General features: G+C 41.2%; 1 protein-coding gene across 2 annotated transcripts in view; it reads right to left on the reverse strand.

The window, feature by feature from the left end:
• Positions 1 to 22,507, reverse strand: part of anln (anillin, actin binding protein) — a 93,741-nt gene that overhangs the window by 55,198 nt on the left and 16,036 nt on the right. For both annotated transcript variants that reach the window (XM_080203725.1, XM_080203716.1), the window contains exons 3-8: positions 21,709 to 21,963; positions 15,154 to 15,500; positions 9,078 to 9,309; positions 8,238 to 8,431; positions 2,947 to 3,048; positions 456 to 630 (exon numbers count right to left, since the gene is read on the reverse strand). In XM_080203725.1, coding sequence (XP_080059851.1) covers positions 456 to 630; positions 2,947 to 3,048; positions 8,238 to 8,431; positions 9,078 to 9,309; positions 15,154 to 15,500; positions 21,709 to 21,963 — 1,305 coding nt within the window. The remainder of the gene's footprint in view (positions 1 to 455; positions 631 to 2,946; positions 3,049 to 8,237; positions 8,432 to 9,077; positions 9,310 to 15,153; positions 15,501 to 21,708; positions 21,964 to 22,507) is intronic.

Below are 22,507 nucleotides of genomic sequence, written 5' to 3' on the forward strand. Positions count from 1 at the left end.
GTGCTGGGAAAACCAAAAAAGAGAAGTTCATTCATGAAATAACTGAAAATTTTCAAGATCCTACACAGTATAGGCAAGATAAATGACATTAAGTTTAACACAATCATAGATGCTGCAGGAGTAGGTTCTACAGGGGTAGATTTCCTCAAACTTAGAAGGATAACAAGACATTCTTTTGAAGGGAATGGAAGTCATTGAGGGATTTGATGCTCGCAATGTAGTGGCCAGATGGGTCGCAATGGTCTCTTTTCCTCCCCCCATCTTAAAGCTGCCACAATCATTAAGTTGTGTTTTATTTTTCCATAGATTTTGTAGCCTTGTGTTTTACTATAAATCCTGGGGTAAGAGGCCATGGCGGAGCTTTAGTTTCTCATGACTATTAGTTTCACAAAAAGTTTCTAGAACGAATTAAAAACATCATAAATAAACTTATTTTTTGAATAAGGTCATTGTACCTGCATTCCTTGAGCTAGATGAAGGTTCAAGTGCCTCTGTTAGTGCAGATTTCAGTGGCAATTTTGTATTTGATTGCAATGTTGCTGGAGCTGGGCACTTGGGAGCATTCATCTGGTATCTTTGAACTTTGGGACTCCTCTGTTCAGAGATCCTATGGTCAGGATCACTAGAATCCTATTTTGAAGTTGAAAAAAAAGAGGTGATTAGTTAGCTTCTTTGTCCATTCTCTGTACAATAAAGATTTGGAAGATAAATATGAGAAATAATGGAATACAAAATTATTTCAATTCTTTGAAGTACATGACAGCTTTTCAAAACTTTCGATATGGTGAGCAAACAAACAGTCAGATATGAAATGACCTTCTGGTCCATTTGGTCTGTCCTGCATAATGATGATGCCTTATGCATCACAATATATTACATCCCCAATCAACCCAAAACCATTAAATATGGTGAATTGTTATGCTGGGAAAAAAAAATTTGAATCACAATATTCATAGTGACTGTTTTACTACTACATTACAAAGTTCTGGCTACAACAGAAGGGCGGTGGTGTTGTGCTAATGACACTGGATCAGCAAATCAAGGCCTAATACCCTATGGATTAGAATCCTACCACAGCAGCTAATGAAATTTGAATACAATATTAATAAATTCAATTGATTAATAGGAATTGATTGAAAGCCAGTTGCAGTAATGGTACACAAAACATGGTGGGTTGTTTCAAACAGACTGGTTCGTAAATGTACTTTAGGGAAGGAAATATATTGTCTTTACCTGGCCAACATGTGACTTAACAGCAATGTGGTTGACTCTTAACTGCCCTCTGAAATGGTCACTCAGTTTATGGGCAATTAAGGATGGGCAACAAATGATGGCCTTGCCAGTGATGCCCAGATCTCATGAAAGATATATTAATATATTACACAACATATACACACACACACATATATTTGTCATACATATCTGCGTTAAAAAGTTACAAGTAAAAGTCAGATGTGATCAAGCAGACAACTGGTTTGAGAATTACCATTAAATCCATTGTTGGTGTTTTTTTTTGAAATGTAAGTTATCAAAAATATATATATGAGACACTAGTAATAATCAAAACTCATTTGGACATTATCTTCAGCTGGCAAAGTGAACAATCTAATTTGAGACAAAATTTTTACACATCAATTCAAAGTCAACCAAATCCCTCCTGCCTACCCTAACTCTCAACAATTTCTTTTCACCACTACCATGTGTTCATTAAATACATTAGCCCAATCCAGCATCATAGAAAATAGGAGTATGTCATTCAGCCCTTCAAACCTACTCCACCATTCAACATGATCATAGATAATCCTCCATCTCAACACCATATTCCCATGTTCCCAAAATCTTTGACGCCTTTAGAGTCTGGAAATCAATTTATTTCCTTAAATATATTCAATGACTTGGCATCCATAGCCTTCTGTTGTAGAGAATTCCACAGGTTCAGTAACGTCTGAATGAAGATATTTTTCCTCATCTTGGTCCTAAATGGCCTACCCCATATCTGAAACTGTAACCCCTTGTTCTAAATCAGTCCTCCAACCCAGAGGGAACAACATTCATACATCCAGCCTGCCTGACACTGTCAGAATTTTATAACTTACAATTAGGCCCCCTCTCATTCTTCTAAATTCCTGTGAATACAGCCACAGTCAACACACCCTATCCTCATACGACAATTCTGCTGTTGGCTTAAAATTCTCATCCTCGTTTCAAATCACCACATGGCTTCTGCCCTCTCTAACCTTCACATGTTGTACAATCCTGAAATGTCTCGGCTACACCAAATCTGACTCCTTGCATAACCCTGACGTTAATTGCTCCACCATTGCTGGCTGCTGGGTTCTGAAATTACCTCCCTAAACCTCACTACCTTCCCCTTCAAGTCACTTCTTAAAACCTACTATTTTTTAATCACATTTTCATCATCAGTCAAGTTTGTGTGTCTGGAAGATTTAATTGTACTATACTAAAGCTATTGTAAAAATGCAAGTTATAATTGTTCTTGTTAAAACACAGTTTTAAAAAGTCTTCAGTACTGATGATGTAGACTTTTTTGGAACCATAAATCTAAATAGAGGCCTGATTTTGGATTTGAACATTTTATGCATACACAAGAAATTCTTGAGAATCCCTTCAACTATTCACCACATTAAAAGAAAGCATCCAGTAGCCCAACAAGAGCTTGGTTTCAAATTCTTGGATGTGATAAACAACTAAGTACTTTATGTAAAGTGCCTCAGTTAAACTTATACTGGATTATTTAAAAATGAGCTTCTCTTGATATCTTACAAACTTTTCCTACTAACTTCAAGCAATTTGGAGGTTATGGAGGTGTAGTTTTCCTTTTCTAGGAAAAGCAAAAAGAACAAGATTCAGAGCATTTCTCATCAATGTACAAGTTCCTAGTCACTGGTTTACATGAAAGTTCAGTTTAATAAAAAAAAAACATACCTCTGACAGCTTGGAGAAATGGTTTTCCCTATTTTTCTCAGCACTCCACAAGTTGCCCTTCTGTAAATGATTACGAATATTAGCCAATTCTTTTTCACGCTCCTGAAACACAATTACAACATCAAAACTTTGAAAAAGGGGTCATTCTGGTTTGACAAGAGACATGTTTAAAATGCTGTTAACGAAAGTGACTGAAAAATATTCCAAGTTACGAAAATTGAAACACCAATTATGTTGTCAGAATTCAAAGTACAACCCAGGCCCCCCTGGGAAGTTGGGGGTAAGGGGGTGTGCCCCTTAGGCAGTGCCAGCTTGGTACCCTGGCACTGCCCACCAGGTGGGGCAATGGGGGAAGAGGGCAACACTGCTGCCACTCTGCAACTGTAGCTTTGGAGGAGGGAGGGAAGAGCACAATCAGAACTGGCCAGTGGGATTGGGTGGTGGGTGGGAGACACAATGCATAGCAGCTGGTGGCCTGGGAGGCTAGTAAATCAGGCTGGCCAGCAATCAGGAGGTGGCAAGCAACCCTCTTGTTGCTATAGTCAAACTGGAGTTAAAAAGCATGTGGTACCTAACCTCTGAATAAACTGCAAACACAATAATAAAGATTTAACTGACTACTCATGTTGGACTGAATGACATGAACTTGTTAAAGATAAAGTTTGGATTCTGTGGTTGTTACAACTGATGTTTTAAAGTAATAAACAAAAATGGAATAGGCAAACAGTCTAACTTATTGTCTTTAATCACAACTTGCACTGCATGCATTCATCTTGCATTGGAAATGGGAATAAAAAGATACACCAATCACACATGCCAATTTCATTATTTCTCTTTTATCATCCACCTGGTACAGCACTATTAAACTTGTAAACATTGAAATTGAATTTCTAAAGTAAGTCAGTATTCAAATCACACATACAAGGAAAATAGCACACAATTAGAAGCAAGGGAAAAGGGGAAAAATGAGATCTAAGTAATTTAAATTTTTGGTTTTAAATACTGGTTTGGATAAGATGTGACGATGCTGACAATACATAAAACTTATTGCAATTTTTTTGTTAAACACGTTTCATTAAGTTCAAAACAATACACAATAATGATGCCATTCATAATCATGATTTTGTTTCAAAATAAATCAAAATGTAGTTGTGCAAATAAAGTGAACTACTCTTTACATACTTAATGCAATTTACATGCAGAGGGACATTCTAGATTAATGGAACAAGCATGCAATTACTCAGTTGGCATCTTATGCAACAAGGAGATATTCCCTACAGGAAGGGAAGCATAGGGCAAAATTACTTAAATAGTTTTTCTGTGTTTGCCTGACGACAAATTGCTACGGGACGGAATGAGGCTGGGATGAAAAAGTGTGAGTCACAGGAAATGGGATGATGAGACCATTGCAGTTAACATAATAATGATTATGATCCTGTATTGGGAAAAGAGCAGTTGCTACAAATGCATCCCCCAATACTCTAACCTCAAAGAGCTTCTGGCCTTCATTCACTATCAAACTCGAAACACTTTAGCGATGTTCCATATTAACTCCACCAATGCATGTAATTGTTATCCTACCACTTTCAGTTTTAAATCTGAACAACTTTCTATCATCTCCTACCTACTTTCCATTTCCGGTTTACTATCAGATTTTTACGTATCCTGATTATTATACAATGCAGCCTATTTATATTCAAAATTCATCTGCATGCCCGTTTTGCCTGCTACTTCTTTCTTTACCCATCCTAGACACCACTCTATCATGCCTCTGTTCATCTCACCCCTCTCAGAAATCCTGCCCTCCTAACTCCCAATATGAGCCCTCAAGTGAGCCTTGACCTTCGTGGTCTATTACCATCATCCCAAGCTTCACTCTCTTACATAGTTCACTGCTTCCCTCTGTGCACTTCTTGACATCCTGAGGGCACACAGTATGAGCAGCAACCCAAATTGCCCCATTCTACTCATTGGCAAAACAGGAGGCATGCTGTTGCAATCTCCTTCCAGATCAACTCACCCCTCTCACTGTTGACCCTCCAAACTTCACCAGTGGATCAGTTCTCACTGCCTCTCCTTCCTTTCAGCAAATATGATAAAATTATCTCACCAAGATATCTGCTTTTCTCCTTCAGCCTCTATAACAAGCAACTTCTCATTATCGGTGATTTCAACCTCCAATAGGACTTATGCTCTCTCTTCAGAGTTCACTGCCCTCTTAACTTCCCTTCATCTTTTTCTCCCTGTAAACTCCCCAACCTATATTAACAACCCTTCCTATTTCATATGGCCTTGCTACGCCCAACATATCAAACGTGTTTGGGAATCCCTTGTGTCACTCTCCATCTATGTCTCCCTTTCACCTCAAAATCTACCCCCTTCCATATCTGGACTATAAAAGAAAACTACACTCCCCCTCCTCCCACCCCCCAATACAACTATGACTGCAATTTCCAAGCTCCGACTGCCAAGCTGTTGTCCTCTGTTCAACATATTTCTGCAGCTACTGATTTGCAAAAACACATCCTCACCCAATGCCCATCCCCCCAATAAAACCATTGTATTCTCTCATCCAGGCTGTCCCCCAGTACAGCCTTCATCTCAGCTCCTTTAATTTCAACGAAGAGTTGAAAGGATATAGTAAACAAATGGCCCAGCCATTCACTGCCAGATTTAGATGGACAACATAAAGTACTACAGGTCCTGTTCTTGACTGGTAAAACCATTTGGCATTCCAAGGTGAGCCTGAAATACAAAGAATACAATTCTTCTTAATTACAAACCTTTATCTTAAACATGTTTCCTCTACCCTCATCTGTAATGAAAGGCTGGCAGAGATTAGACTTCTTTGCGAGATTGAAAGGTTGTCTAGGTGTATCTCTCCCTTCCAATGACCCAAACTCTAAATCCTCCATGCCCTAGGCCTGAACTTACACCCTTCTCTACTTTCACTTCCATCTCTCTTTATAGCTTCTCTGTGCTGATTTTGTCCATGAGATCCACTCCCTGCTCTCTCTCAACCAAAGTGCTGCTAAACTGCTGACGACTCAACTTCCCTTTCCTGGCCCACGTTAGTTGATATTGTTGTTCAAGTGCTGGTTCTTTCTCCAAAAGTTGGCCATCATTAGTGTTCTCCTCATTAAAAATAATCCTTGGTTCAACATCCTACAAACTACTATCTCACCCCTTTCCTCTCAAGTCCTCAAATATGTTGGCATTTCCCAAATCTGTGCCCATCTTTTCCAGAAGTCCATGTTTCAATCCATCCAATTAAATTTCCGTTCTCACCACAGCATCAATTCAGTTCTTATCCAAGTCACAAATAACATCCTATTTGACTGAGACAAAAGTAAATGTTCTCTCTTTGTGAGCCTGTCTGCATCCTTTGATACAGATGACCACACTATCTTCCTCCAACACTTTTCCACAAGCATCCACAACTGGTTGAACTGCACTTGATCGTTTTCACTCGTGTATCAAATTTGGCCAGAATATCACTTGCAATGATTTTTCTTCCTGCTCCCATCCCATTGCTTCCGGTTTCCCCTAAAGAGCTCTCCTTGGCCCCTTCTGGTTTCTTATCCTAGGCAACATAGTCGAAAAAACAAATTTAGTTTTCAAATTGAATGCTGAGAAAACTCAGCTCCATCACCTCTTTTAACTCCTCCATTGTCACTAAATTATCAGATTGCTTATCTAACATCCAGCACTGAATGAGCAGAAATTTCCTTCAATTAGATTATTAGGAAGGTTGAAATCACTGTCTTTGGTCATCATTCCAAAGTTCATTCTCTAGAAGAAAACTCCATTCCTCTAACTGGATTAAACCAGTCAGTTTGCAACTTTGGTGTCATATTTCACCCCAAATGAGCTTCCAACAGCTTGTCTGCACCATCATCAACACTGCCTATTTCTACCTATGTGACGCCTCCTAAATTTGCCCTTGCCTTACTTAGTTTTGTCTGTTGCTAAAAATCACCATTCGTGTCTTCATGCATTTGTTATCGGTATGCAACACATTGCTAGCTGATCTCCCATATTCTACCCACCACAAACCTAAAATTATCTAAAACTTTTCTGCACATAACAGTCTGCATTAAGCCACAATCACTATCACTCGCATGTTAACTGAACTACAACGGCTTCTGCTGAAGCAATGCCTCAAATTTAAAATTCCCACCATTTTTTCCCCCAAATCACTCCAGTCTTGCACTTCCTCATCTCTATCCATCAGCTGCAATTCTCAGAGACATCTGTACTCAGCTAATTCTGACCTCTTGAGCATTCCCAATTTTAATTGCCCCAGCATTGATGGTCGTGGTTGAATTGCCTAGGCCATAAGCCTCTCCACCTCTCATTCTTCCTTTAAGATACTCCTTACCCTACCCTTTGACTAAGGTTCTACACTGGTATTGTCTTTTGTGGCCAAATGTCAATTTTTTCTTTACAACACTCCTGGGAAGAGTATGGAGTTTTATTCTGTTAAATCACAATATTTACATTAATTGTTGTATTCTGTTCAAATTCTGTTACAAATTTCTGAAGTCACATGGTTGGTTCAAGTCCCACCCCAGAGATCTGTTCACATAATCCAGGCCAACACTTCAGTGTAGCAGTGAGGATCAGGGATGCTGTGTTTCAGGTGAGACATTACACAAGGCCCGATTTGCTCCCTCAGGTTGAAATAACAGGACCCTGTGTACTATTTTGAAGAAATCGGGTAGCATTTTGATATGTTCTACATAATATTTATCCTTCAATTAGCTATGTGATAATGAATAATGATGTTGTTTGTGGGATCCTACTGAATAACAGTGGCGACAGTTGAAAAGTACTTAAGTGGGTGTAAGGTACTTTGGGATGTCCCAAGAATGTGAAAGATACATGAATGCAAGCCTTTCTTCCTTAGAAGCTGCAGAGACATGTAGGCAACGATCTTAGCGGCCTGCCCCACCAATTGATGGGAAAGGTGAGCTGGTAGGATTGTGCTAGAGATGAAAAATCAGTTTTGCATTGATTGGGGGGGGGGGGGTGTTTCCCACGATTGCGTTCTCTACTGTGAGCAGCCAGCTTTCCACTGACCCCGTCCCTTCCCCCTGCTGGCAGGGGATCAGATAGTGCAGAATGCACCAAGTGGTGTAAGATTTCATTTTTGGCTTTGCTGAAAAAAAACAGATCTGAAACTCCCTTTTTCACACTCATTCGCCACTTTGAATTGTTTGATCAGATCAATCCCGTAACATTTATCTAGGAGCTCAGATGTAGTCTTGGAGTAAAGCTCAAGCTCAAACCTGTTTAAGTTGCTGAGTTAAATTTGCTGTAGCAGAAGGTTCCTGCTGTTTAAAAAGTCGCTCCTGAATTGCTTTTGTGTTGGGTGTAACATTGGTAGCTCTCTGTCCAGGAGTGGATGGGGCAGGACTTGATACAACGTGCTGTTGGCAACGCTCACCAAAACGTTCCAGGAAAGACTTCACCCCTGTACCACCTGTAATAAATACATTTGGGATTAATACAATTAAATACGTCTTCAATTTCACAGTAAATAAAATGAGAAATTCAATTCAATTTCCTGATGTGTAATTTTCCAAATATTTGGCTCGTCTCCATGCTTTGTTTCTACTGTAATAGCAATTTTTACTAGGAATCATTTAACATCAAATGCTGGATTCAAGTTAATGATTTTTAAAAATAATTGTGGTTAAATAGCATACATTTTCTTAAGTGATTCTTTATATTTTAGCAATTTGTAGAATCAATCCTGAACTAAGCGGAACCATATAAAAAGAGAACTTCATTTAAATTGAGCATTGTTGCTTTCATTCCTCAATGGTCTGTTTTGCATCGATTGTGTTGGACTTTGTGTTTTAGACTGGAACATCTCAGGTGCGATCTCCAGTTGTGCTGAGAAAAATTCTCAACCAGGTGAGGAATGGGGCATTTTAACTGAGAAATGAGAGAACAATGTTTGAAGACCAGGTAAAGTACAACATACAAACAATGATGTCAGAAAACTTATTTTAAATACCCAACACCAAGAAAGTCAAAATATTAGACTTCTGATTTTGGATGTCTTTGCATTAGGCTTGGTAACTTTGCTCCTGCAACCTAAAACTATTTCAACAACAGCTCACCTGGAGTAGTTCGATTATCTCTAGGTTGAATCTGGGGTACCGTCTCTTTGGTATGTTGATCTCTAGACTGGGTCTGATGCTGGGCAACTACTCCTTTCACTGGTAATGGTTTGGCTTCAGTTTTCTTTGGGCTAGGCTGGAGTTTTTGCTGGGCAAGTGTCCTTTCAGATAATGATGACTTGGGCTCTTCAGTTTTCTTTGGACTGAGTACTTTGGGCAAATGAACCGCTTCCTGACAAAATATGTTAACCAATATAAATGAGACCAGAAAAATTATGTATACCTACAAATACGACACTACAAACCTGTCTGAATTTTTCCTCAAATCTGAAAGACAAACTTAAATTGCTGCTGCAACCAAATTATGTTTCACTTGTTAATTCAGGAATAAAGTTTCTTTTAAAACTTGTTAAGCCGGTTTTGTTTTTTACTTAACAAAGTTTCTCTGGACTTCTGCTATAATCAATCTCTGAATTTGGTACTTTTAGCCAAAAAGCCACTAATTTCCATTCTGTCATAAAAGAACTGGTGCTCTGCAATAGAGCTGACTGAGGCATCACTAATGGCCTACTTTACCACTCTAATGTATTAAGTCAGATGCACATTGGGCACAAACGTCCCCAAGTCATGACGCGTTTTAATGTTATAGTAGAATCCACCAGTGGCCAATTTACCAAAGTCGCCATGTAATGTAGAACATAACAACATAAGAAGTAGGAGCAGGAGTAGGCCATCGAGCCCTTCGAGCCTGCCCCGCCATTCAATAAGATCATGGCTGATCTGTCGTGGCTCAGTTCCACTTTCCCGCCCTCTCCTCATAACCCTTAATCCCCTCTCTTATCAAGAACCCATCAACACGCTTCTTAAAAATATTTAGCGAGGCAGCCTCCACCACTTCAACGGGCAGAGAATTCCAGAGATTCACCACCCTTTGAGTGAAGAAGTTCCTCCTCAACTCCGTTCTAAACCGCCTCCCCTTTATCTTGAGGCTGTGCCCCCTAGTCCTACTGTCTTTTTTGAGCGGGAAGAGTCTCTCCACCTCTATCCTATCCATCCCATTCATCATCTTATACGTCTCAATAAGATCTCCCCTCATTCTTCTAAACTCTAACGAGTACAAGCCTAGTTTATTCAGCCTCTCCTCATAGCTCAACCCCCTCAACTCCGGCTTCAGCCTAGTAAACCTCCTCTGCACTCCCTCCAAGGCCAAAATATCCTTGCGCAGGTGCAGCGCCCAAAACTGCACACAGTACTCCAGCTGCGGCCTCACCAATGCCCTATACAGCTGCAGCAAGACCTCCCTACTTTTATATTCAATCCCCCTCGCTATGAAGGCCAGCATCCCATTCGCCTTCCTGACCACCTGCTGCACCTGCAAGCTGGGTTTTTGCGACTCATGCACAAGGACCCCGAGGTCCCTCTGCACCATCGCCTGCTGCAGTTTTTCGCCACGTAAGTAATAGTCCTTCCTACCATTCTTCCTACCAAAGTGGACCACCTCACACTTGCCAACATTAAATTCCATTTGCCATTTCCTGGCCCATTCGCCCAGCCTATCTAGATCCTTCTGCAGACTCTCCACACCCTCCGCACAATTTGCCTTTCCCCCAATCTTGGTGTCATCAGCAAATTTCGACACCATACACTCGGTTCCCTCCTCCAGATCATCTGTATAAATGGTAAATAGCTGAGGCCCCAGCACCGACCCCTGGGGCACCCCACTAGTCACCAACCGCCAATCCGAATAGCACCCATTGACCCCCACTCTCTGCCTCCTATTTGACAACCAATCCTCTATCCACGCTAACACCCTACCCCCAACTCCATGTCCCCTGACCTTCTGCAATAACCTCTTGTGAGGTACCTTGTCAAACGCCTTCTGAAAATCCAGAAAGACCACATCCACCGGCTCTCCTCTATCCACCGCCCTAGACACATCCTCATAGAACTCCAGTAAATTTGTCAGACACGACTTCCCTTTAATGAAACCGTGTTGCGTCTGCCCTATCAAGCAATTCCCTTCAAGATGCCTCGCAATTTCCTCCTTAATGACGGATTCTAACATTTTACCTACCACAGACGTTAAACTAACCGGCCTATAATTCCCCGCCTTTTGCCTGGCACCCTTCTTAAACAACAGCGTAACATTAGCCGTTTTCCAATCTTCCGGCACTTCCCCGGAATCCAGCGACGTCTGGAAAATAACCACCAAGGCATCCACTATCACCTCCGCCATTTCTTTCAGAACCCTCGGATGCATTCCATCCGGTCCTGGGGACTTGTCCACAATCAGCCCCTCCAGTCTGTCGAGCACCACCTCTCTAGTAACAGTAATGTCATTAAGACCCTCCAGTCCTACCACCTTTCCATCGCTAACACCCGGCAAATTATTCACGTCCTCCTCCGTGAAGACAGAAACAAAAAAGTTATTCAAGACCTTAGCCATATCCCCATCCCCTACCACTAGGTCCCCTTTCTCATCCTCTAAAGGACCAACGTTCACCCTAGCCAGCCTCTTCCTTTTTATATATTTATAAAAACTCTTGCTATCCTTTTTCATATTAAGTGCTAGCCCAGCTTCATAGCTTCTCCTACCCTCCTTTATCAACTTCTTTGTCAATCTTTGTTGACATTTAAACCTTTCCCAATCCTCTTCTCACCCACTGCTCTTAGCTACTCTAAATTCCTCCGCTTTTAATTTAACACTTTCCTTCACCTCCTTCGTTATCCACGGCTTATTACCTCTCCTCCTACTATCCTTTTTGACCATCGGAATAAATTTCTGCTGAGCACCAAGAAAGATCTCCTTAAAGATCCTCCACTGCTCCTCAGCAGACCTACCTTCCAACACGCTCCCCCAGTCCACATTCGCCAATTCTTCTCTCATCCTACCATACTCCCCTCTATTCAAACAAAGGACGCGTGTCCGGGAACCCACTTTCTCCTCCTCCATCTGCAACAGAAACTCCACCATACAATGATCACTCTCTCCAAGAGGATCCTTCACCGCAAGGTCCCTAATTCTACCCGCCTCATTACATAGCACCAGATCCAAGATAGCTCGCTCCCTCGTCGGCTCCAACACACACTGTTCAAGGAAACTATCCCGGCAGCATTCCAAGAACTCCTCCTCGAGCCCACCTCGTCCAACATGGGTCGACCAATCAATATGCAGATTGAAATCCCCCATAACTACTGCCGTCCCATTCCTGCACGCCACACTTATTTGCACGTTAACAGCCCGCTCCACCTCCAGATCATTATTCGGGGGCCTATAGACGACACCCACCAGCGTCTTCCTCCCTTTGCTGTTCCTAATCTCCACCCACAACGATTCCACTTTCTGCTCTTTGGCTCCGATATCATCCCTTGCTACCACCTTGATACTATCCTTAATCAGCAGAGCTACGCCACCCCCTCTTTCCTCCTGCCTATCCTTCCTAAACACTTGATAGCCCTGTACATTCATCCCCCAGTCCCTGTCACCTTGCAGCCACGTCTCTGTAATGGCCACCAGATCGTATCCATTTGTGTCGATCTGCGCCACCAGCTCATCCACTTTATTCCGAATGCTTCGTGCATTCAGTTTAGTTTTGATTTAATACATTATTGAATCTGAACATGGGAGTTGCAAATGTATTTCTCCTGGTTAAATGTAAAAAGCTCAGAACATCACTCTTGATCACTATCCAATGCTTGTAGTCAGCATTTGACGAGCATAAATCCAAATTCAACTGCAGTAACACAATTCCACTCATCTAAAGTCAAATACTCAGCCAAGCTCACTTACTACACTCATTTGAAAAGACAACTATTTGAGGCAATAAACTTGAAGGCAGTCGGTACCAACAAACTGTTCTTTAGAAGGGTAATTGACTTGAAATGCTAAGTCTGTTTCTGCCCATAGATGCTGCCTGATCAGTAGTGTACTTCCAGTACTTTTTATACCAACAAAACTGTATCCGTTAGACCATAAGGAATAGCAATGGGAGTAGGCTGTTTGGCTCTTTGAGCCTGCTCCACATTCAATAGGTTCACGTCTGTTCCAATATTCCTCACATCCACTTTCCTGCCCATTCCCCGCAACCATTATTCCCTGACTGATCAAAAATCTATCTTGGCATTAAACATACACAAAAGGCCCAATTTTACTAACGCATTGCGCCTGCTTTCGGGCAGGAAAACTTGGTAAAATCGGGCGTGAGGCGAGTAGTGATATCTGTGCCCACCTCAGCGGCAGTTCCCCCTTTACCACGGCCCAAAAATTGAGACCTTGCATGGAATGGGCGCAACAGCCATTTAAATTGACTCAATGGGCTACACGCCCAACCTTACCGGCACTTCGCCCTTTACCACTGTGTTCGCCCATCCAGAATTGGAGAAAAACAGACATGCTCCACAAAAGTCCAATTCGGGCGCTCCAGTTAGTGAGGAGGTAGGTGCCTAGCATCCGATGGCTGTTTGAGAGGGGAGTCTGCTGCCACTTTGCCTGAGATTGGTGGGGGAGGGGAGGGGGCGATCTGAGTGGCGGAGGTGTGGGAACATAAGGGTATCAGTAATGTTGGGAGGGTGGGATAATGTCTGTGGGGGCCAGGGGGTGACATTATCCGACCCGGGGGGATATAGCAGGGAAGCAGCATTCTATCATACTTTTTCTGTGCATGCGCAGTTGGAGTTGCCAGTCGGAGCTGCAGGGTTTCAGGCCTGTTAAGCCCCACCCACAGGCTTGTGCAGCGTAATTCGGAAATCACTGATATTTTTGCGGGCACAGTGCGAATGGGGTCGGCTGACAACAGGTCTAAAAGTCAGATCTGAAACGCTCCCAGTTTCAAATCCGTCCAGCACTCAGAATCAAAATGGTAAAATAGGGCTCAAAGTCTCAAAATCCTCAGAGAAGAAATTTTCTCTCATCTCAGTCTTAAATTGGCACCCCTTTATTCTAAGAACATGCCCTCTGGTCCTAGACTCTCCTATGAGCAGAAACATCCTCTCAGCATTTGCCCTGTCAAACCCCTTAATCCTATATGTTTGAATGAGATCACCTCTCATTCTTCTGAATTCCAATGAGTAGAGTCCCAACCTGTTTAACCGTTCCTCATAAGACAATTTATCCATACCTGGGATCAACCTAGCGAACATTCTCTGAACTGCACCTAATGAAGTATCTTTCCATAACTAAAGGGGAAAAAATCTGCTCACAGTACTCCAGTTGTGGTCTCAACAGCATGTTGTGCATTTGCAACAAGACTTTCCCTACTCCAACTCCCTTGAAACAAGGGCTAACATTCCATTAGCCTTCCAGACAACCTGCTGCACTTGTATCCTAGCTTTGTGTGTTTTGTGCACAAGTAACCCCAGCCCCATTTGCATTACAGCTTTCTGCAGTCTCTCCATTTACGTAATAACCTGTTTTTTCTGTTCTCCTTTCCAAAATGAACAACTTCACATTTTCCCATACTATACCACATTTGCCAACTTCTTCCCCACTTATTTAACCTACCAATATCTCTTTGTAAACTGTCTGTATCCCTCTCGCAACTTGCCTTTCCACCTATTTTTGTGTGGTCTGCAAATTTGGCTACAGTACATTCACTTCCTTCCTCCAAGTCATTGATATATATTGTAAACAGTCGATGCCATCACCAGTTCCCCACTGTTTACAAGTAGCCGACCTAAAAAGGAACCCCTTATCCTTACTTGCTGTTTCCTGCCCATTAGCCAATTCTCCATCCATGCTAACATATTACCTCCAACACCATGGCCTCGTATTTCATAACTGAATCTTTTGTGAGGCAAAGTTAGTAACCATGAAATGTTTCTTCTCTAAGATAATAACAGGTCACCTGTTTTATTCAGCAAAAACAATACAAAACATTTCTCATAAAGGCATTAGCTAACAAACCTATATCCTTTCTTAAAGGTACAACAAAGTTCTTGGATTCATTATGACAACAGTTAAAAGCAAATTCCACAAGATTACCAAATTAGATTAGATTAGGGGAAAAAGTAAAACAAGGAGGTACTAAGAATCACATTTGACTATTAAGATTTTTGATTTTTTTATACCTTCACCTACCTGTGAGACAGTAAAGGCTGTTTTCTTAACTGTATTTTCGACAAGTCTTTGAGGGCTTGTTACAGCTTGTTGTTTAACACTACTATTATCGTCTGTAGCTGCAGCTCTGTTTGCTGTAGAAGAAACTGATAAACAAGCAGTACCAGGCTGTCCTGGTGGTTTGTTTTGTTTTATAGTTGGGTGGCTCAAGTCATCATCCCAGGAGCTAATTGTTGCGGCAAGATTTGCAAAGCGTTTTCTTCTTTCAACTGGAGTTTTAGACTCAACAGTACTCACTATCTGCTGCGGTGGTGGAGAAGCTGGTTTCCATGAGTGTAAAGATGATACAGATAAATCAATTTCATTACCTGCTTAAGAAGATGCAAACGATGAGAAAAGGAATTACTTGGAACTTCAAATTCAATTTTATAATAGATGTAATTATGTAATTTTATTCTGAACAGTTTATCTAAAAATCATTATTACAATCAGCATTTAGTAAGTGTTAAATAAAATATTTTAACATTGAAGGCTTGGTCTTATAAACATTTTCATCTCACCTTATATTAAACAGTTATGCTTAAAAGACTAGATTTTCAAACATATTTTCAGTACAGTTGTATGAATCGGCATACCACCAGCATTTAAAATACCATTCAATGAAAAGTCAAGCCTTCTAGATCAGGAAGTATTTGCAATTTAAAGCAATTTATTTAGTTCCACCGAGACCAGTCATTTTCAAGTCTCCAATGTGCGAGCCTCTATTTTCAGCTGGAAATATTCTCTGTAATTACCCTTTCCTTTAACATTACAGTGGCAGCATCACCCGGGAATTCTGCCCTCCTCAAGCCAGCATTTGATTATTAATTAATTCACACACCATGAAGCCAAAAGGTCCCCCATTTCAGAAATACCATCACTGAAAGCCAATAGTCTCATATTATTGCAATAAACTCAATTCTACATTTTAAAACCTGTTGTATTTCATCCCATTAAAATAGTTAATAAAAAGTTAAGAAAAAGCAAATAGATTATTAATCTGCCACTTGTTCAAAATGCAGACATATGCAAGTAACACTCACCCTTGATGGTTAAAAGCTTAGTTTCAAAAGGCCAATTTTCTGATTAAAATCAAACTTTTGACATTTCCTAAGTCACCAAAGTAACCAACAAAGCAGGACAGCCAAGGGTAGCTACATTATTACCAAACTACACAATCTCATCAACAGTGAATCAAAGGTTAAGAACACACTGTAGAATCACTATGAATATTATGTGCATGCCTCAGGATATATATATAAAAAAATCAGAGTTTCTACCTACATCAAATATCCCATCTACAAATTCTCAATGGACTTTTGTAGGTAATCAACTTTCTCAATGAAAGTACAAAACGTGTGACAAAATACTACTTTAAAGTGCACCCTATCCACTGATCTGCTATACATTGATAAATTTTGGGAAAATTCCACCCAGTGTCAGGTTCAGACTGAAAACTGGCATGCGTCTCTCCAGACACTCGGTGCACGTACTTACCTGTGCACCCCTGGTAAGGTCCTCACGACTGGTTTTTGTTTTTGAAAACCAGGAGTAATTTGTGCCAGGTGATGTTGTGCCAGTCGGGTGGGATGATATATTGAGGTGAAAGTAGCTGCGCTAAACTTGTTAATGTTTACATCTATTATATGTGCTAATCAGGCTCACAACCTTCCTGGGCATGAACCTGATCACATTGTGGGTGGCTGGAGGAGGAGGGATGGATGGATGGATGGATGGATGGAAGGAATTGGCCTTTTGTGAAATCTACCAGCTATTACGGGATTTGTGCCTGCGGCTAGCACAGCTGCTAAATAGTGAGCATTTTTCCCTGATAGTTCATTACCCAATATTTAAAACAAAACCCGAGAGCTCCAGTCCAATAACATCAATACCAATGACGCAAACCAGATTGTCATGCACTGACACCCATGTGCATTCCCAAAGTTCCGTCACAAAACAATACTCTTCAAACACTGAATCCATACAAACATGACCACTCCCTCTACACTGCCAACCTTGGTTCCACAATTGCAGCTGCTCTGTCTTGACTGCCTAACATGAAGTCATGGACAATACAAAACTTCAACAGAACACTGGAAAGCCCAATGCCATCCTGTTTGGCTATCACTAGAAACTCTTAATTCATGACCACAACATCTCAATGATGGCTCAAGCCACATGGCTGGACCATCTTTGACTTGAATGGATCTCTAAACCCCATACCAATCTTACTTCCACCCTGAAACATCACCCATGCCCATCTGTATCACACTCCTCCATGGCTGATCTGTTCTTTGCTCCCGAATCAATGGCCTCGTAAGCTTCAAGCTAACATAAAGTCAAATGCAACCAGGATTTTATTCCCACAACCAAATTCTACTGCAGGTTACATACTATCTCTTCATTATAACTGGGTTAAAATCCTGAAACCGCCTCTGTAACCACACTGTGTGAGTACCTTCTCCACTGCAGTGGTTCAAGGCAGCAGTTCACTATCAGCTTCTCATGGTCAAATAGGAGATGGACAACACACCCTTGCCTTACTATCCCTATCCATAGCCCAAGAATTAGCAACAAAAATGATTATGCACAACGTGCTACTTAGCCATCATTCATCCTCATCAACTCCTCCTGACAATGACGTGCAACTGACTCCAGTGCAATGACTTCAAAATCCTAATTAGTCTACAAATTTCTCTCTATACCCCCAATTCCATCAATCTGTTATCTCCCCACCAGCTGCGACCAACTGCCCTTTTAACTCTAGCTTGTGCAGTAAATGTCTTTTCACTCTGCCAGATGCCAAAGCCATCACCATTTTGCTCTGAAACAGCCCCTTAAACCTTTGACCTTTTTATATATTCACATTATATATTCACACACCCAGCTTCAAAGGTATACTTAAAACTTACTGCTTAATCTGCATCTTAATGTTTCTCCAAATAACATTCTTTCTTCAGGTCAGGATTGGATTTCCATCCTTTGGATGTTTTGCAATATTAAATACTAAATGCAAATTATTATTGCTGCTGCTGCAGCAAAAAGACAACTAAACTTTATATCGGGTGATGAGACCATTTGCTATAGCACACATCTGAAGTACTTAGAAAAACAAAAGCTGTTGGATGTGATTTCCTGATTGGGCAGCTGAACAACTGAGTGTGCTAATAGCTACACTAACAACCAATTTAAAATAATCAGATTAGCTTGTAATGTGCTCACTTACACTTGCTAAAGGTGACATACATTCATCTGCAGCAACCTGTTCTCTGCAAACAAAGGGAATGTGTTCAAACCATTTTTTTTTAATTGCCCTGGGGCCTGGCTAGCCTATAGTTCCTTGTTGCTTTCTCTGTGGCAATGCCTCAGCCAGAGTCAACCATGTCTTCCCTATAGAAGAAACTGTTGTGATTGTTTGAAATATGACATTCTTGCATCTGTCCTGATTAGTTCAAGCTGAAAAGCTTTGTCGACATGTCTTTCTCTTCTGCAATATTTAAGTATTTAGCTCTTAATTATCATAATCAAACAGAAGTTACAGTTTTAATCAGTTTCTCTCCGACTTTCTGCTACTAATTTTGCCACCAGTCATTCTCAAACTACCTTCACAGCCTTAAACAAAAGGAGAATTTTGCACAGGGTATCATGATTCAATATGGGGCACAAATACTGTTCCAAGGGATAAGATTAATCCTCAGTCAGATGTACACTCTTGGAATTGAAACCCAGAGAAAAGCTTCACCAGGCTTTTGTTGCATATCCTTGCTTGGTCCTCATGTCACAGCTAAGCAATGATCTTTCGTTCTGCATTTACTCTCTTGCACGTTAGAAATCTCCCTAACATTGTCTTTGTTTACTGTTGTACTTTGAATACAATTCTTTTTGCATTTTCTTCCCACCCACTTGCTGTAATCTTTCAATGTTCAATTTTGACCATTCTGCTACATTGGTGCTTGTAGTAGTGATAGAAGACAGTGCCCTCTAGTGTTGAAAATTATTCATTGCCACCTTTGAGAAAAGGGTGGATCATGTTATCATCTTGCTGACTTTCAATTTAAAAATTTGTTAAACTACTTTCGTTTTGAAGTAATTCGTCATTTAAACTTTACTACTCAACTTTCTCAGTCAGTCACGTAGCTTCGCTCATATCATAAATACCCTTATTTCAGCCACAAGTTTTCTTATGTTATTTGTTGAGAATAGGTTGTGTATTTGAATCAATAAACCACCAGAGATATCATGATTAAGATCAATATGTGACTTCCTGTTAGAAGGCTGCAAGTTCAAGCCCAACTTCAAAGTCTTGAATGCTTCCAAGTCTCAGGCACGGCAGTGCAAAATGGAGAATGTGCTGTGCTAAAGGAGATGCTTCTTTTCTTGTACGAGACTTTACACAAGAAGTGGATCTAAAAGAGATCATGGGACTAGAGCAGGGGAGCTCTCCGGGCATCCTGGCCACCATCTATCCTGCAACCAATACCTAGAGATTTAATTTGTCCATGCGACTTTGATATGTGCAAATTACATCTCATTACCTACTTTACAAAGGGACTAAACTTCAGATACTCCTCCGTTTGTAAAACACTTCATAACGTTCTGGGATCATGAAAAGCACGCTATATTGTTGCATTTTTCTTCATTGAACACAGGATCAGTTCAAACCAACAGGAACATCCTTTAATAATATATAGAACTGAGACATCAAAATCCAAAAATGTGTGGGTTAGGTTGATTGGCCATGCTAAAAATTGCCCTTAGTGTCCTGAGATGCATAGGTTAGAGGGATTAGTGGGTAAATGTGTAGGGATATGGGGGTAGGGCCTGGGTGGGATTGTGGTCAGTGCAGATCTGATGGGCCGAATGGCCTCTTTCTGTACTGTAGGGTTTCTATGATTTCTTCGATTTCTATGATCATGTACTTCCTCTTCAATTCCATTAATAGACCACTAATTTTCAATATCAACCTCTGGATTACTATTAATGTTGTTTTGTTGTTGTTTGTCCACCGTCCTGGACGGCTTCAATACCATTCGTTGACGATGACGATGGTGTCAAGACTAGCGCTCGATTTGGATTAAAGTGACAGAGAGTTGCGCAGCGTCAGCCTCACTCACTCTCTTCCCAATTCCCATCTGGATCCAGTGGCAAGACAAGAGTCAAGATGGCTGGAGATGGTGACTAGGTGCAGTGGATGACCAGGACGTCTTCTGTATCTTGTCCTGCTCTTTACGTTCCACTATGCTTGCAAAGACCGCCTTCTTGACCGTTGGACCTTCCATTGGTCTCATCCGCTCAATCTGTCGGAGTCTGTCTCCATATGCTGGGATAGACATCTCCCTATCTCACCAAGGGTTGAGGCCTGTCGGCTACCCTTACCTGGTTTAGCCGGCTTGTCGAAGCTGTTGCTCAGGGTGTGGCTGCTGTTGCATGCAAACAGCTACAGGGAGCCACAGGTGAGAGCTGAGTGCCAGGTGGGGACCAAGGGTGGACAAACTGCCCTGAAAAAGATGTGACAAGTTGCCCTGCCAGAGGTACTACCCCTCCCTGACGAGGATAGAGTTTCAAAGACAAGTCATGGTCATTACTTTAAATTACCTTACAGTACTAAATACTTGAATGCTCAGATTTTCTTCTTTGATAGAAAACAAAAACTGACATCATAATACAATTATTTATCATGGCACTGCAAGCCTTGCTGCTGGCCAATCTGAACTCCAGTCTCTTGCATTTTTCCGATTTTCATTGCTCCAATATTAGTACTCTGCCTTCCAGCTGTCAAGGCCTTAAGCCCTGGCATCCTCCTCTAAAACAGTCCTTAAAACCAATGGGTGGAACCTTATGAAAGTAATGGGGACCTCAACCACTGATTAGAGAGCTTTGTGTCACCTCTTTTAGGGAAGGTCCACCATATCTTGTTCCACTTGGGCACTTGACAGGCCAGACAGATCTTCCCCCACGATCAAGGCCCCCACAGCAAAGATCCTGCTGATGGCCAATTAGAAACTGATCACTAGCCAAGGCCTAGGATTACCGCTGGAGCCAGGCCAGAAGTGAGTGATGGTGGAAGGAGCTCAACTGTATGTTGAATTCTTCAGTGAAGCAGAGTGCTTTTTGAACAGCTGCTTTCCTCCTCTCATCCCACACTTAATGGGAGTAGAAGTAAGAAGATAGCAGGTTCCTCACCCTCGTGCATGATTAATGTCTCCTCCCTCTCTCCGGCAACCACCCTCCACCCCAACCAACATGCAGTGAGCAGAAGATTCCACCCTAGATCTTTGAAAAGATTATTGATGATCCCTCCCATTATCTCCTTATCTTGCTCAACATCAAATTTTGTTTAATAATCCTGTGAGACACCTCAAGGCAATTTGCTATGTTAGAGCGTGATATAAAATGCAAGCTGTTGTTAGAGCATTCAGAAACTGTCAAATGGTCCCCAGTCAAGCAACTTGGAATGAAATGTCACTTTAAAACAGAAAACAAGAAATAAATTTCATTGCAATATACAATCATTTTCTAACACACATTAGTCCATACCATCAGAGTCCCATTGGCGACGTTGTTCCACCAGTGTTTGCATCCGACTCTTCACAGAGCTCATTGGGTGTGTGTTTTGGTTCATCCTTTGCTCTTCCTGAGCTCCAATTAATCCAACAGGTTGACTTGGAGGACGTTGTGCGTCAGGAGTAAAAGCAGGAATTAATGGCTCTTTATTCTCTACCCCAGTGACTGGGGCTTCCATTTTATCTGAACAGCATCTTTTGGATGGAGAAGGCTTGTTTGAAATTTTCACTGTATAAAGCAAAACAGATTTTTAGTGCCGTTGCAAAATAATGTGGAGTAAACATGGTGCTCAAGGAGAATAAATTGATGGGTGGCAGAAGAGGAAATGCAATATATTTCAGTACAACAAAATTAGAGGGATTTGAAATTATGATCATTTGTTTAATTACGGTTTTTCATGCAGTCTTGTAACATTTTTTATCATTGTATCCTTGTTCTTCGAGATGCTCTCCCAAACCACCATACTGCACTGCTTTTGCCAATTTCTCCTAAGAACTCTGCCTCCCTGTGAGGGTGCTGTCCAACTTTATTATATTAACAATGCAGCACCATTTTTTTCCTAAACATAATTTCTATAATTAGAGGCATTAGTCAAAAGAAATTAATATCTTAATTCAGAAATTATAATGCTAGCAACAGTGAGTATTATGAAGTATGTGCTTTTCCCATCTGGGAACCTCTCCCTGCGTCAACAAAAAGCTTTGGTTCACTCCCTCTCTTCAGTCTTCCAAGTTTGAGCAAGCTTTCAAAAAGGTAACTTGAACTAAGCAAT

This window comes from Carcharhinus amblyrhynchos, chromosome 2, assembly GCF_965287045.1.
Source record: "Carcharhinus amblyrhynchos chromosome 2, sCarAmb.v2.hapA, whole genome shotgun sequence".
NCBI classification, from domain to species: Eukaryota; Metazoa; Chordata; class Chondrichthyes; order Carcharhiniformes; family Carcharhinidae; genus Carcharhinus; species Carcharhinus amblyrhynchos.